Source organism: Solanum tuberosum, unplaced genomic scaffold (genome assembly GCF_000226075.1).
Source record: "Solanum tuberosum cultivar DM 1-3 516 R44 unplaced genomic scaffold, SolTub_3.0 scf00051, whole genome shotgun sequence".
Lineage (NCBI taxonomy): Eukaryota > Viridiplantae > Streptophyta > Magnoliopsida > Solanales > Solanaceae > Solanum > Solanum tuberosum.
This window is the reverse complement of record NW_006238978.1, coordinates 1627844-1643145: the sequence shown is the minus strand read 5'-3', so window position 1 is coordinate 1643145 and position 15302 is coordinate 1627844. Positions and strand designations below refer to the sequence as shown.

Here is a 15302-nt window from a genome sequence, read left to right as displayed (position 1 = left end):
CAGTTGAAGTAAAATAATGGAGCTAGAAGGTCTATCACAATATTACCAATTTCCGGACTTTTAACTGAACCATTCCCAATCATATTCCAAGATCTCATTACGTCCCGGACTTTAACCGGAATCTCTTCAACCTCCAAAACCTCAACCTACAGATGAGAGTAATCAAGACTAAACTGAAGCTTTAGTGAGGAATTGGGAATACACCACGTGCAAGCTGGACCACGGACTCGAACCGGGTGCTGTAGCCAAGGGTCGGGCACGGATGGGCTGGACCACGGACTCTAACTGGGTACTGTAGCTAAAACCAGATCACAGGTAAGCTGGACCACGGACTCTAACCGGGTACTGTAGCTAAGCCTGGAGATAAGTAAGCTGGACCACGGACTTTAACCGGGTACTGTAGCTAAGAATCAATATCCAACCATACGTCGCGGGAAATATCACCAAACCGATTACCATAAATAATCATTTCAGTCCAACTCTCATATACCCCAAATCGCCGAGGAAGTATCCAATAGTGAGTAAGCTAGACCACGGACTTTAACCGGGTACTATAGCCGATAGAAAAACAGGGCATTATGGATACAAGGTCATAAGCTGAGTTACCGCCTAGCTAAGGCTCAGACTATCAGACTCAAGTCTGCTATATCAGTCTACAAGGAGCTGACCGTCCGAAACGACGTCGGAAAAAGTTCTACTGCCCAACAACATCCGAAATCTCGCAAGTCTATGGCAACACTAGTCTAAGCCTAGACTAAGGCCAAACATACTTCAAATCAATATTATCATATACACCACAAGATATGGATATTCAATAATATTAAGAGACATGCTGTCATAATCCAACACTTTCCCGAAATAAGGTCTAAGGCAGGAATTATAGAAATTTAGCATGCTCGACACCCGAACCCCTCCATACTCAAGCAAATCAATAACAATTGCCTAAACATGCTCAATCTCACGAGAGAAAGCCATAGCCTACCTGAAAGCCGATCACGCGTGCTCCAGCTCACGGTACCGGATCTTTTCCTCTCCGAACGGTCTCCAAATGCTTCCCCTCTAACAAAAGGTTAATCACCTTGTCATTACGAATATATTGACACTAAAATTATATTTTTCGGAGACGGACCCAAAATCGGGTCTAAAACGGGATTGTGGGGCCCACACTTAGAATCTCAAAATCGAATCCGTGGAAACGTCCCAACTACCTTACTAAACTAATATCCCAAAATTTTAGCACAAACAGATGCCTACAACACCGCAAATCAGCCACAATAATTAAAAAGGGCAGCCCCTTGATCACCAATTTTCGGAAAAACGAAACCCTTTCAACCCAAACAGATTATACCACGACGATCCTTGCGAAAAACTTTACAAGTTAGCCCCAAGAATGACTTAAAACGGACTTACGATGATCAAGATCTCACATTTCAAAATTCAACAACAATTCAATCCGGAAATCACCCTGGCAGTGGCTAAAAATCGATTTCTTACCTCAAATGAAACCTCCCCTCGCGTTTCTGAGATCACCGCTATATTCCCCACGAAATTCTCTTGAAGTTAGCCTTTTTGAAGCACCTAATTTTGACTCAAAATGAAGGAGAAAATCTTATGTTGAAGTTGAGGGAAAAAAATGGACGAAAATCGTCCTAAAATCTGGAAATTTCCAGATTTCCCTCCGCCGCGTCAAAATTCTACAACCCTTCAAACTTAAATTTCGATGTTTCGGACTCGTTCGGAGTCGGAAAAATACAAACCATATATGGAATCTGATTGGAAACAATATTCCGGACTCAACGGTGAAGGCGGAATTTCCATTTTGGAGATTGCTTCGATGAAAAGTGGGTCCCACACCCAGTATCATTTGAGTCAGATTCCACAACTGCCATCTAAAGCCTTGGGAAGTGAACAAAGGGTCGTTCTAGACCAAAATCGATCTTCCGAAGCTAAATTAGCTGTCAGAATTTTCATCTGAGCACGACTTCCAAGAAAGTTGACCAAAGTCAACTTTTCAAGTTATAAAAATGACCTGGAGGGTCATTACACACATATATCTTTGTCCTATACACTTATAATTATACCATACAAATCTTCTCCTATTCAATTCTCTTTTGCCTTTCTCTCTTTCTCGGTTTATATAAACATGAATTATACAAAATACAATGTGTAATTTGTGTTTGTATAAAGCGAGAGAGAGATTTTTATATAAATCTATTTGAATACAAAAATATTACATATACATATACATATTTAAATACATATAATACACATATACATATACGACTGAATATCACAACAAAAAAACATATATACAAGAATACAGTTACATATACGTATACATATTTTTATGTATAAGTATACAAAAATATTTATCTAAAGAAATATTTGAAGCACAAGTTAGTTATATGTTTGTAGAAATACTTTATCGAACAGATTAAAAAAAACCCGAATTTTACTAGTTTAATTTGATTTATAAGTTTAAAAATCTGACAAAAATAATTTGATTTGATATATGAAAAACTAGAACCAATCCACCCATGTACACCCCTATCCACTTATACTAAAACAATGACACAAACGAAAATAAACCAAGAATTAAACTCCTACCACAACAATTAAAAGAACGTAAGATCACCAGATCATATGAATAGGAGTGGAGACTAAATTGAAGTGAAGACAAATAATTAAATAAAAGGGAAAATTACGCGTATAGGCAAACATATACTAGTTAATTACTTAACATAGCGCTATAGTTTGCCTTAATTACAATTCGCGATCTACTTTTAGCTATAATTACGCGGCTCAGCTTTTTAGTCTTCTATAATTCGCACGTTTGTATAATTCAGATTTTGTATAATATAATTTGTATAACTTCTGTATAATTGTTTACACTTTTGATGTTTGTAATGGTATAAATTCGTTATTTCGAGTTTAAAAATAATTGAATTATACAAATATACCCGCAAATTATACAAATCTGCGAATTATACAAACGAGACAGCTTAAACTATAGCTACAACCAGTAAATATGCAAACTATAGCTATGGAGTATAATTAAGTTTATTATAGTGGTTGTTTGCGAAAGTTCCTCATAAATAAAATTAGGGGTGTAAAACATGAACCCAAGTAACGGTAACTCGTTCAATCCGTCAGAATTCTAAGGATTGAACTAAAATAATTTGAATTTGATTTAATCTTTACTCATTCCAGCCGTTACCCATTTTAAGAAAATTTTCAATGATGAGCCCAATTTAATTTTCAGTTTCATTAAAAATAAAATGGAAAATATACAATCAGAGGAATATGTCATTTCTCTTAAGATAGTCATCTAAATTGGGACATAATAATTTTTTTTACGCCATGTGGCATATTTAGGGATACATAGTACCAAAAATTCATATTTAAGGGGATAATTAAAACTTCTCATAAATTAGGGGTAAATAGTTCCAAAAAATAATGTTTGAGGGGGTAATTAATAATTTAGGTGTGCATTTTATTAAATGTACAAAGCTTTAAGGGTGATAACTCTATTATATATATATTACTATCAAAAGCAGTTAACTCCCTCCAATTCCCAAAACGAAAAAAAAAAACAGAAAAGAAAATTTGTTCTGCAAAAATGGCCGGTAAAACGAAGAAGGTGCATTGTGCCACCATGAAAGCATCTTCAAAGAAGATGAAGATCTCAAGTCGTTCATCTTTGAACGCACCAGTAAACAATGATGTAGCTGCAATGGCGGGTTTTACTTTTCTTGTCTTGTTTGGGCTGATTTTTCTCCTTTACATTTGTGTGTTCTTGGCTCGATTTCCCCCCTTTTATTAGTGATGAAGATTCTAGGTAGTATTTTGGGTTGAGGATTCTATCAACTTTCACGAAAAGAAATTACAAGCTTCTACAAAGTAGAGAGTTATTGCAATGAAGATTCAGGTAGGGTCGAAGATTCTAACAACTTTCACGGAAGAAATTACAAGCTTCTACAGAGTACAGTGATCAGAATTCTTGAGCTTTGTTAACAGCTCAAATCAGTGCAGAGTTATTACAAAAGGTTTATTTCAATGCTCTGTTTATTTTGCTATATTCCACAAAAACAAGTCATGCTCAACTTTCGTCCCTCTTTATACATGTGTTTTTCTCAATGAAATATCAATTTTTCATAATCTTTTCAAGTATTTTATTTAGTATCTTTTTGTATTAACAATCTTTTGGTATGCATACATGTTTGTCAAGAACTTTTGTTGCCATAACTTTTTTTTAAAATATATTGATGTCTCTAAAAAAAAATGAAGAGTTGTGACTTTGCAAATGAGGAGCCTTAAAACAGGGGAGAGCTTATGAACTATAGCTCTGAAAATGGGTTTTTGCTTCTGAAAGTGAATTTTGTTCACAATTTCCCACTTTAAACCCTTTCGTTCACAAATTCGCCTCCAAACACCATTACATTTTGCTTTTATGAGAACTGATAAACTTCATAATGTTAATGGGTGAAACTCAGAAAAAATATACGTTTTCTTTTTAGTTTTTCATCCTGTGTTTGGTATACTGGAGCCTGACTGCGAATTCGCCCTTGACTTCTATTCATAAGAATAAATAAAAAGAATGAAGTTCCACTACGATTTGTAACGTAATCTATAAAAAAAAAAAATGAAGAAATAATTACAACTAACAAGAATCTTGGGTTCCCTGGAATTGCTAAAATTAACACTATCTTGTAGAGTAGAGCTAATTAATAAGATTTCTAGTCAGTGAGTCATAGTAACGATCAACAAGTGCTACCATGTAAGATGTCACTTGAACCGATGTTAGAATCGTAAGTATAGCAGTATATATCATAATATCTCCCCAATCATACAACTTTGCAATGTAGCCTATACGTCTTTTAGCAACTGCTTCCAATAGTTCATATGCATTTGATCTGCAGTAGGTAAAGGTTCATTAGCATATGAACCTTTACTTGCAAGGCTCTTGTAGTTCTGTGGACAATTGGCTCGACACTGGGCATTATGATTTAGCAATGTACGCACCACCTAAATCATCCTGCCCAGTGTCGAGCCAATTGTCCACAGAAAGGAACCATCCATTGTATGACTTCATATTCCAAATGGAAATCTGTGCATGTCCCCATATGACAACAAATGTAAGTTCCAACGTCCCAATTCGCACATGCAGAGAGTACTTGCCTAATAGGAAACTCCGCACCTGGACGTTCAAATAGTACTGCTATAAACTCTCCTCCACAAAATTTCCACCTCCAAAAGTAGAGATCAAATTAAGACAATAATATATAACGAAGTAAGCCTTGCTTTACGGGACTAGACCAAACAAGAGGAGCCTAATAACTCGAGTATATAGTGACTGCTTGGAGGAACGTACAACAAATTCCGTGAGTATTTTCTCCTCTCGAGTTAGACAACAAGAAACTAAGAAGATTGCAGTATCAACCCAACTGCATTTGTGTAAGCGAAAATCAAGGCAAAACATTAATTATTTAGCACAATTCATAAAATTTACGCTCAAAAAAGACAAATACAAATTATGAATGTGACACAAATAATGATTAAAAATATATATTTTTGGTCTCACATCACTATACTAAAAAATCATATGATAAAGAACTATACTAAAAAATCAAAATATTACGCATATGATTTGGTCAATTGACCTACATATTATAAAACTTATATTGAAAAACATAAACATCTTAATTAGGGAGAAAATCTCTCCCTAAACAAAACTCTTAAACGACTATATTGTGGATGTTGTTGTATTCTTCAATTTCGAAAAGTAAAACATTTATAATGATGTTTTGACTTTCCTACAAGAAAAGAAGTAAAGCTCAAATAAGGTAAAAAAAAATTAGGGCTAAAACTCTAATATTTTTAACTATGCTAAATTTTGAAGATGGCGGCGAGTTCCCAAAATTCATTCAACATAAGGTACTGGATACATATACATGGATGTCCAAATATTTGGTGAATTTGTTAAGAAGACGTCGCAAAAAAATATATTAAAAGAGTAGTGATTTCTAATTTTTATTATTAATTTCTTTTAGATAAGTTATAACTATTACTATTTACTCGTATACATATCATAATGTAACGATGTCTTAAATTATCAGATTAAAATTATTTAGACTAATTAATTACTACTCCGTAGTGTAGATTCTAATTTAGTAACTCAGTGAAACTATACGAGTCTATTTTGGATTTTTGTTTATAGTAACACGCTTGTTAAAAAAAGAAGAAGGTGGTTTATTGTTTGGATCGTTTTTACCATTATATTGTGATGTTAGTTGTAAATCGTTGTAGCCGATCGCTCAAAGATAAGTCAATGGAAGGATAAGGGGCTGGCAAAAAAATTGACAGTAATTGAAGATAAACAGAAACTACTTTTTCGGTTGTTAGTTACTCCATAATAAACATATAAACATAATTGATTTGTTCGTATGCCAGTGATGGATATCCTTATCAACTTATTAGGGGCAATTGTCAAGACTATAATATGGTCTTCTGTGTGTTGTGAACTCAAAGCACAATTTTTTTTTCTTTCTTTCTATATAGTGATGATAAAAAAAAATTCATGATTGCTGTAAAAAACATCCATGTCCATATTTTTATGTAGGAAATAACCATAAATTACAGTAGGATGACAAACATGATGTAATAAACGTACCAAACAAACATAGTTAGCATAGATAGGGGTCTATCTTCAATAGGCAATCGAGTAGATCTCCACTAAAAAAAGACAAGAAATACTATCAAAGTAGCGACTTAAAATGTTTAGTTATGAAAGTTAGGATAAATATATGATTTTAGGAAGAAAAAATAGATAAGACCTAAAAGATATTAGATTCAGGGGACAACTTAATATAAGTAAGGGAAAACTAAGTTAACTTTCAGCCATCAACTTAGGTTACTAAGACCGGAAGGCACATTATAAAACATATGTATTAACTTATAACTAACTTAAGTATAATTTGAACATCCAAAACTTGAATAACATGTATAATAATACATATGAAATCACTACTAAGCAACGAAAATGAATGTGGTTGTTTAATTGCTAAGTCGTGGTTGAAACCACATTGGTGGATTAGGAAAAAGTCGTTTGATCCTTCCTTCTTGCATACAATAAATTAATACCCGATTGACGATAAAGGGCTGGAGATTTCTTGTGGAGAGTATCAAGCACATCCACAGTAAAATAGATGCCATTTACAAATTTTTATACATATATTTATGTTCCACACTAAATTAGTAACTATGTATAAAATAAGTATCACACCATCTTGAATACAAACTTAAAGACACGATTTTTTCTTAATATTTTGACGAGAGGGTAAGCGCCCCTCACTTCCAACCCGAAGGTTGCGAGTTGTCTAAATAATCGCAAAGAAAGAAGGAAAAAGAAAACAAGGAAACGTACCAATTATATTACAAAGTTTTAATTGCGAAGTTGTGGTTGAAACCACAATGGTGGATTAGGAAAAGGTCGTTTGATCCTTTCTTCTTGCATTAAGTAAATACCCGATTGACGATAAAGAGTTAAAGATTTCTTGTAGAGAGCATCAATGCCATCCATAGTAAAATAGATGCAATTTGCTTGACATCCATTTCGATCACTTCTTGCAGGAATTGAGAAAGAGTTGCTATTTGGCGACACAAATAGTGCTTGATCATCCAAACTAGTGATAGATTCAAAATCCTTACTTGTTTTAGAGATACCTTGATATCGCTCGATTGTTAATTTACTAGTATGATAGATATGAAGTTCATAATCATCCTCATGTTCAGACAACGGATCTGTGTTGTTCCAAATTATAAGCAACTCCCCCGTAATTGACTTAGCCAAATACACATATCTTAGGCCAGAATAAGCAATAAAGCGAAGCTTATTATCACAAGGCCGAATATGAGGAGCTGTGTTGTGTTTTACTATATCAATTATTTTCATCTTCACTTCACAACAGTCGGTCTTGAGAATGATAACATGATTGATTTCGTCACCGATTCTCTTATCATCCTGACTTGACTTAAAATTGTTAAAATCATCATAATCCTTATTTGAAATAAGAATGTATAACACACCATCATGAAATAACATGCTCTCAGTATTATAGCCGCTAATTGCTCCATCTGCATCAAATATCTTCCACGATCTCTCTTCTTCTTTGACTCCAATATCACAATTACAGAATGCCAAGATTTCTTCATCATTCAGTACATCCCCAAAAACCGTGACAGTTATAAGATTTCTAGTCGGATCATCCGAGATTGAAAATACGTAAACCGTATAGATCATGCATGCTATTCTACAATGCTCCTCAATATATGTTGAGGAGAATGGTATTGTCGTCAATGGAGGGAGTCTGACATCAATTTCTGAAATAGGGTCAAAAAGGAACATATCAGGGTTATGGTCCGGTCCAGCAACAAGAACCAACCAACCATTAGAAGTTGCACAACAGAACGTAACACCATGAGATACCTTAGGATATTTATTCAAGATATGAGTAGGCAATTTGAAAGAATAAAAACGACCCTCACACAAACTATAGAAGTTGAATCCTATATGATCGTTATACACGCAATCTTTTATCTGTAAAAGCCAAGGGGCGGTAAGATGATGTGATGGCTTGAGATGAGCAAGCATTGATCTCCATGACTTGCAAACGAGAGTCATACGTACATAGTCACCAATGCCAACTCTTTTCAGTATCATGTCCATGATATCTACGAGGGTCTCTTCTTGCCATATGCTTCTAAGGACCATTATTTGGTTGCGATTAAAATATAAGCTAAGGTATAGTTATAAAATCTAGGCTAGTACTTATGAATGTATTTATAAAGAGAGCAACAAATATAATCCTAGACGGTCTGAAAAATCCTAATTTGATAGTAACTAGGAAAAGTAAATACCACTATACCTAATTTGATACTCTTTTGGTTTAAAAAACAGGTTCCTCTTTTGGCAACAATTTAATATCAGCTTTTTACACGTGACATGTTTAAGATTATAAAATTAAAGTGCATTTTTGTATATTTGATATAACTTTAATTTAGGACTACAAAATTAAAAAATCTTTTATTTTATTTTTTAAACTCTTTATAAGTCAAACTAAGTATTTTTTTCTTTCTTCTTTTTATTTCCTCATGTCTTTTTCTTTTTTTTCCTCTCTCTTTCTTTTCCCTTTCCTCTATGGAATAAGTTTGTAGTTTGTATACGATAAACTACGTGTGACCTTTCCCTTTTTTACCCCCCCCCCCCCCCCCCCTCTTTTTGCCTCTCCAGCAACAAAATAATATGAGTAAAGTATTCCCTTTATTTGACTATTTCATATTAGCATAATTTTTGGGCCTATTTTCATTGTTTAAATAATTAAATTGTTTAAAATTTAAGATAGATATTTTAATATTTTCATTCATATTTATCCTTTTCTGTAATGAAGTTTAATTTGATATTTTCTAGAAGATAAATTGTACTACTTACACAGTTATATTTATGATTTTACAAAGGATAATAATGAAAAATATGATTTAAATTATGTCATTGAATGTTTTTTTTAATAAGTGTGTATTGTCTCATATATTTTGTTAATATGGAATTAAGTGAGTACTATTTTTTCATATCACTTCAAGTTTATTTGTAAATAAAATAAAATAAATAAATAGCACCTCTAATTTTAATATGTTAATTACAACTTAAAAGTAATCTTAATAATTTTTAAATATTATGTACGTACTAAATTGGAAAATGATAAATGCCTTCTTCTTTCAGTACTTTCTGAACTCTGAAAAGATGAGCTCGGTACTCAAATGAAAAATAGTGAATTTTTAAAATAAATTTATGAGATAATTTTTAACTAGAATAATGAGTTTGATAATTTTTTAAAAATAAATAAAGAAACTATTTATTATTCTAATCATGGTTAGACCTTAATTTAGGTAATTAAATTTTAATATTTGATTCTTAATTATGACATGTGACTGTTATCTAAGTAGGTACTTGGAGAAATGTAGAGAATGAGTAATGAAGAGGAGTCCCTTCTGTTTCTATGTTTCTCTTAATTTATTCTGTTACTATTTGCTTAGTATTTAGTGATAATTATTTATAAATTAAATCTACTTAAATTCATTGTTAAGCCTGTTTAATAACTCAACCTCGAGGTGAAGATCACATATAATGTTTATGTGTTTTCACTTATATTTGAGTTCGTTTTGATTGAGCTAAGTTTATTTATTAATTACAATAGGTGGAGATTTAAAGAGGGGATATTAATATATTAATTAATGGTTGACTTTAATTTATGTAGAATTTAAACTCTATTGGTTCAATTTTTATGAATCCTTTTTAAAAAATATTTAGGATTATTTATATTGAATTCAATTTTTAAAAAAAATTAAAGTACTTATTTTAACAATTTTTTACTTTTTATCTCTTCTCACGTTTTTTTTTTCTTTGCTTGATATTTGTCACTCCATTTGGTAAGTTATATGACTTCCACTTTGTAGGATCTATAGAAAGAAATCGACGAATTGTATACCTTATATTTCGCAGCGAAAGTCGATTGCTCCAAAGTCTTGCATTGAATCACTAGGAAGCAAAGTTTGATTCACAAACTAAATGTCTATCCTCAGACATAAGAAGTTATTTTTTTTTCTTCTGATTTGTGTTATCTTTTGTTGTTTTTTTTTTGTACGTTGTCTGTCTCTTTTTGACTGTAAAGGAATAAATCCTTTTATTAAGAGGAGTTGGGAAGTTTTCAATTTAATAACTGTTTCTCCCTTCTTTTTCAAATAAGAGATAAGTAGTTCTTATCTCTTATCAGACAATTTCTTGGGTCGGTCCACGTGAGCGACCCACGACCCAAAACTTACATACTTTTTGGTAGAGCTGTCAATATGGGCTGGCCCACCCCATCTGGGCTAACCCATACAAGCTTTGAAATTTTACGGGCTAGCCCATTTTTTGTGTGGGCCAGGAAATGGTCGGCCCAGCCCATAAGTACGTGGGCTACGGACTTTGCCGGGCCTGCCCTCTTTTTTTAGAAGTAATTTTTTTATAATTTTTTAAATTAAAATTTAATTTAAAAATATTATCATAAATATCGACAAGACAATATTACATGGTGTTAGTGTTACTACTTGTTAATCAAATCAAACAAATAAAATTATCTTTATAATATTTATTAAGTTTTGATTTCTAAAAAGCATAAATAGCTAAATAGAAATATTAACCTAATTGTTTTCCAATGATCATAATAAAACACAAAAACTATGACAACATTCCCTAGGTTACGACCTATTTAGTGATTCCCTAGAGATTTTAGGAAAAATTTATTTTATATAGTACATATTTTATAAATATAATTTATATTTAAATTGTAATATTTCAAACTTTTAATAGATTTTGAGTTTAGACTCTTGTAATTTTTAATACTCTATTTTATTTTTATTTAGCCCACGGGCCGGCCCTATCCATAGTTCTCAAGCCCCACAAATCGGCAGACTTATTCAGGCTGAGCTAAAAAGCCTTTTTCTTAAATGGACTCCAAAAATCGTAGTTCAGCCCTATCAAATCACGAGTTAGGCCAGGCCGGCCCTACGGGCCTAGCCCATATTGACGGCTCTACTTTTTGGAAGAGGCTCCTCTTCATTACTCATCCTCTCCATTTCCCTAAGTACCTACTTAGATGGTAGCTACATATCATAATTAAGAATCGAAAATTAAGATTTAATTACCTAAATTAAGGTCTAACCAGAATAACAAATACAATAATTTCTTTATTTACTTTTAAAAAAATGTCAATTCGATAATTCTAGCTAAAAATTGAAAAAAAGATGTAGAAGCTTTGTTGTTTCAGTACTCTGCGAACTCTGTTCCGAGTGAGTGTTATGGGAGAAGAGTTTAATCCCAAACCAGAGATTACTCCATTTTGAAGAGCAGTTTCAATTTGATGTCTATACTTCATCCATGGCTGTTTCAACCCTTTGTTGTGCAATCACCTAATACTATGGTAAACCCCTTTTTGTTTTGTTTTGTTTTGAATTTCCCCTTTTTCTATCAGTATATGGTTTTGTCTCCGCTACTTAGAATGGAAAGAGATTTTCCAACCCTATGAAAGTCATCACAAATAGGAGGTAAATAACTTGCATTTCTGTAACATAAAAAGAGATGACAATTGACAAAGAACAATTATAAAACTATTCTCATTCATTGTATTCGATGAAGCTGTCGAAGCATATAAAACTAATCTAGAACGCATACAGATGAAATGGCCAGGTCTTGGTAGCCAAACTGTCTATTGTTTTTCATACATCCGCACCTACTGTTACATTCTAGCAAGTGTTACTAACCAAAAATCCGTCAGTAGCTCAAAAGAAGAAGTCAAGCATACAATGTTGCTGGCTCCTTCGCCCAATTACTTGTACCAGGCCCTTGGAACACTGAAAACACTAGAATCATATGCCCGTTACTATCCCTTATAACTCCACCAGCCCCACACATACCCTCCTCAATACAACTACCATCACTGTTTAGTTTGTAGAACAAAGGTTGTGGCTTGATCCATTTCACCAATTTATAGACCTGATGAACCATTGGAGTATCGCCAAATGCTGCCCAAAATCACAAAGTTTCAGCTTGCAATATGCATTTGCTAAAATTTTCTTTGGCTTCAAATCTTGATGGAACACGTTTCCTGTTGAATCAATAAATTAGAAATAAGCCACAAAATATGTAAAATAGAAATCTAACTAAAATACCAGAAAGAAAAATGAGGGACAGCCACCTGTATGCATATATTTTAAACCTTGAAGAAGCTGATACAAGAAAAATTGATAATGTTCAGGCGTGAGACTGCCGTTGGCCTTAATGACATGCTGAAGTTCACACTCCATCAACTCGAAAACAACATATGTATCCTTGAATTCTCTCGGACATGGAAGTAATAGTATATGCTTTATTTCTACAATGTCTGGGTGTCGAAGCAACCTTGGGAGCTTAAATTCTCTAAGAATACGGGTGGCTTCAGAGACATGCTCAAGAACATTGTTGATCTTCTTTATAGCTACCTTCTTTCCTGTATGAGTATCAACTGCTGATGCAACAACACCATAGCTCCCCTTTCCAACAACTTCTTGGATTTCATATCTACTTTCTTTATTCTCACACTTAACTAAGCACCAGACAATTCCTATAATTGCAATCCCTTTGTTAAGACCTTTAGGTAAGAGATCCATGGTTACTCTGTTGTATGAAGGATTCACTGCGAGAGAAAACACATTAATTAACTCAACAATTAGAGAAATAAGGCGCTGACGATATCCTGAAAAGCAGAGTTTCACAATTTCATTCTAATGTCTTAACAACTTCAAACTGAAAATTTAAGGCGTTGACGATATCACTTTAATCTCCCGTTTCTTGAAAGATTCTTTATACAATAACCACAATCAATTAAATCATCTTACCTGAGGTCGATTTTCTGCACAAATTTCTTTTCGAATCTACTTTTTGATAATCTTGAGTAAAAAGAAAAAATAAACGGAAAGAAATAACGCTACTCAAGGTAACATAAACAAAGATAGAAAGAAAGAATCAAAATAAAAAACGTTAGAAGAAAAAGCACTAGAACATGATCAATTTTTGGATTATTTTTGGGAATTTTTGCAGAAAATGATATTCTTTTTGGAGTCCTATCCCGGAATCCTTTATGGAATTTTCTCCCCATTTGTAATTAGTTCATCTGAAGTTGGAATGAAGCTGAAAAAGTGGAATTTGAAGTATGGATTAAAGAACTGGAAATTTGGAGGAGGAAGGAAGTAGTGGAAGATGAAGCGGTTATAATTTTGGGTGGGAAAAATCGTTAAGTCTTGTAATCTGTTGAATTACAGAGGTTGCATATATATATATATGCTCTGTAGCTGAAAAGTTAATTACATAAATATACCTAAGAAAAAAAATGTGTGGGTAAAAAAAACTCAATCACTTTTTTTTTTTTACATTTTGGTGACTTTGAAAGAACTAATCATACACCAAAATACACATTCTTGATGCTACGTGGATAATATAGTTGATAGTTTGATTAAATTAAGGGGATAATGCATCAGTGCGACACACATTAAGTTAATTAGGGTCTTATTACCCTCTCCCTGAATTTATTTTTTCGATATTGTGGCATCTTCAATTAGGTAAGTTGATTGTATTTGCAAGTGTAATTATTTTTTTAATTTTTGAAATCTTTTTATTTTTTTTTATTTTGTATTTAAATTAAGTCAATACACGTAATTTTCTTTTAAAAATTTTGTCTTGTATTTAAACATTTTTTTCCTTAATTTTTTTTTTACCTTCATTCATTGTTTTTGAAATATTAGTAGAACTTTTGGGTTTTTTTCATTATTCAAATAATTAAATTGTTCAAAATTTAAGATAGATGTTTAATTTTTTTTTTATATTTGTTCTTTTCTTTAATGAAGTTTGATATTTTCTAGAAGATAAATTGCACTATTTACAAAGTTATATTTATGATTTCTCAAAGAATAATAATGGAAAGTATGATTTAAATTATGTCATTAAATGTTTTTTTAATAAGTGTGTATTGTCTCATAAATTTTAACTTAGGGGTGTACAAAACCGAACCAAACCGTGAATCGAGTCAAACCGAAAAAACAATCCGACTAGTGGTTTGGTATTGGAAAAAAAAAACCCTACTATATTTGGGTTGGTTTGTTTTTAACTAAAAAGAAAAACAAACCGAGACCAAACCAACCCGACATTATATATGTAATTTTAAAATTTTATTTTATACATAAAAATATTTACTTTGATATAATTTTAAAATATTTCTTATACTATTTCATAGTTTTTATCTTTTAATATATTATTTCAAGTTTAAAACTTAGAATTCGGAATGGTCCAATAAAGATTATAGTTCATAGATGTTGATAATTATAATAAAACTTAAATCAAAATCAAATTAATACTAATGCAAAAAGAAAATCAATTCAACACTAAGAATGACAATAATATTGAATATTTGTTCTTTAGTTTTACATTGGTTTAGACAATTAAAATACATAATCTAATTTTAATTTTCCTTAAATATTTAGTAATGTAACTAATACTTATTAAACTTATTTTAGCATGATTTAGTTTTTTAAATTATGATCATTTTCATTATGACTTTGCAATATTATTTTATATTGAATATTTTAGTGTCATCAGTACTCATCTCATATTTTGTGTTATTTTCTTAAGAAACACCTTAGATAATTGTATTTTGGTTGGACTAAAGAAATATTTGAAG

At 32.2% G+C, this 15302-nt stretch overlaps 2 protein-coding genes and 1 long non-coding RNA gene across 3 annotated transcripts in view; 1 reads left to right on the top strand and 2 right to left on the bottom strand.

The window, feature by feature from the left end:
- The window catches only part of LOC107060025 (uncharacterized), a 1885-nt gene extending 419 nt beyond the window's left edge, over window positions 1–1466 (bottom strand). Inside the window, exon 1 of the long non-coding RNA XR_001473086.1 lies at window positions 983–1466. This is a non-coding gene — a long non-coding RNA (uncharacterized lncRNA). The remainder of the gene's footprint in view (window positions 1–982) is intronic.
- Window positions 1467–7441: 5975 nt separating this feature from the next.
- LOC107060011 (uncharacterized) lies at window positions 7442–8770 on the bottom strand. Its single transcript, XM_015307240.1, has one exon. It carries the CDS (start codon window positions 8768–8770, stop codon window positions 7442–7444), a length of 1329 nt encoding a protein of 442 aa, XP_015162726.1.
- A 3133-nt stretch (window positions 8771–11903) lies between these two features.
- Window positions 11904–15302, top strand: part of LOC102583700 (ATP-dependent DNA helicase RecG) — a 23237-nt gene continuing 19838 nt past the window's right edge. The window contains exon 1 of the mRNA XM_015307304.1: window positions 11904–12014. Within this exon, the coding sequence (XP_015162790.1) occupies window positions 11955–12014 (60 nt within the window). The 5' untranslated portion in view covers window positions 11904–11954. The remainder of the gene's footprint in view (window positions 12015–15302) is intronic.

Bases quoted from the DNA above. Each gene is read 5' to 3' on its own strand.
- LOC107060011 (XM_015307240.1), bottom strand. From the start codon at position 8,770: ATGGTCCTTAGAAGCATATGGCAAGAAGAGACCCTCGTAGATATCATG.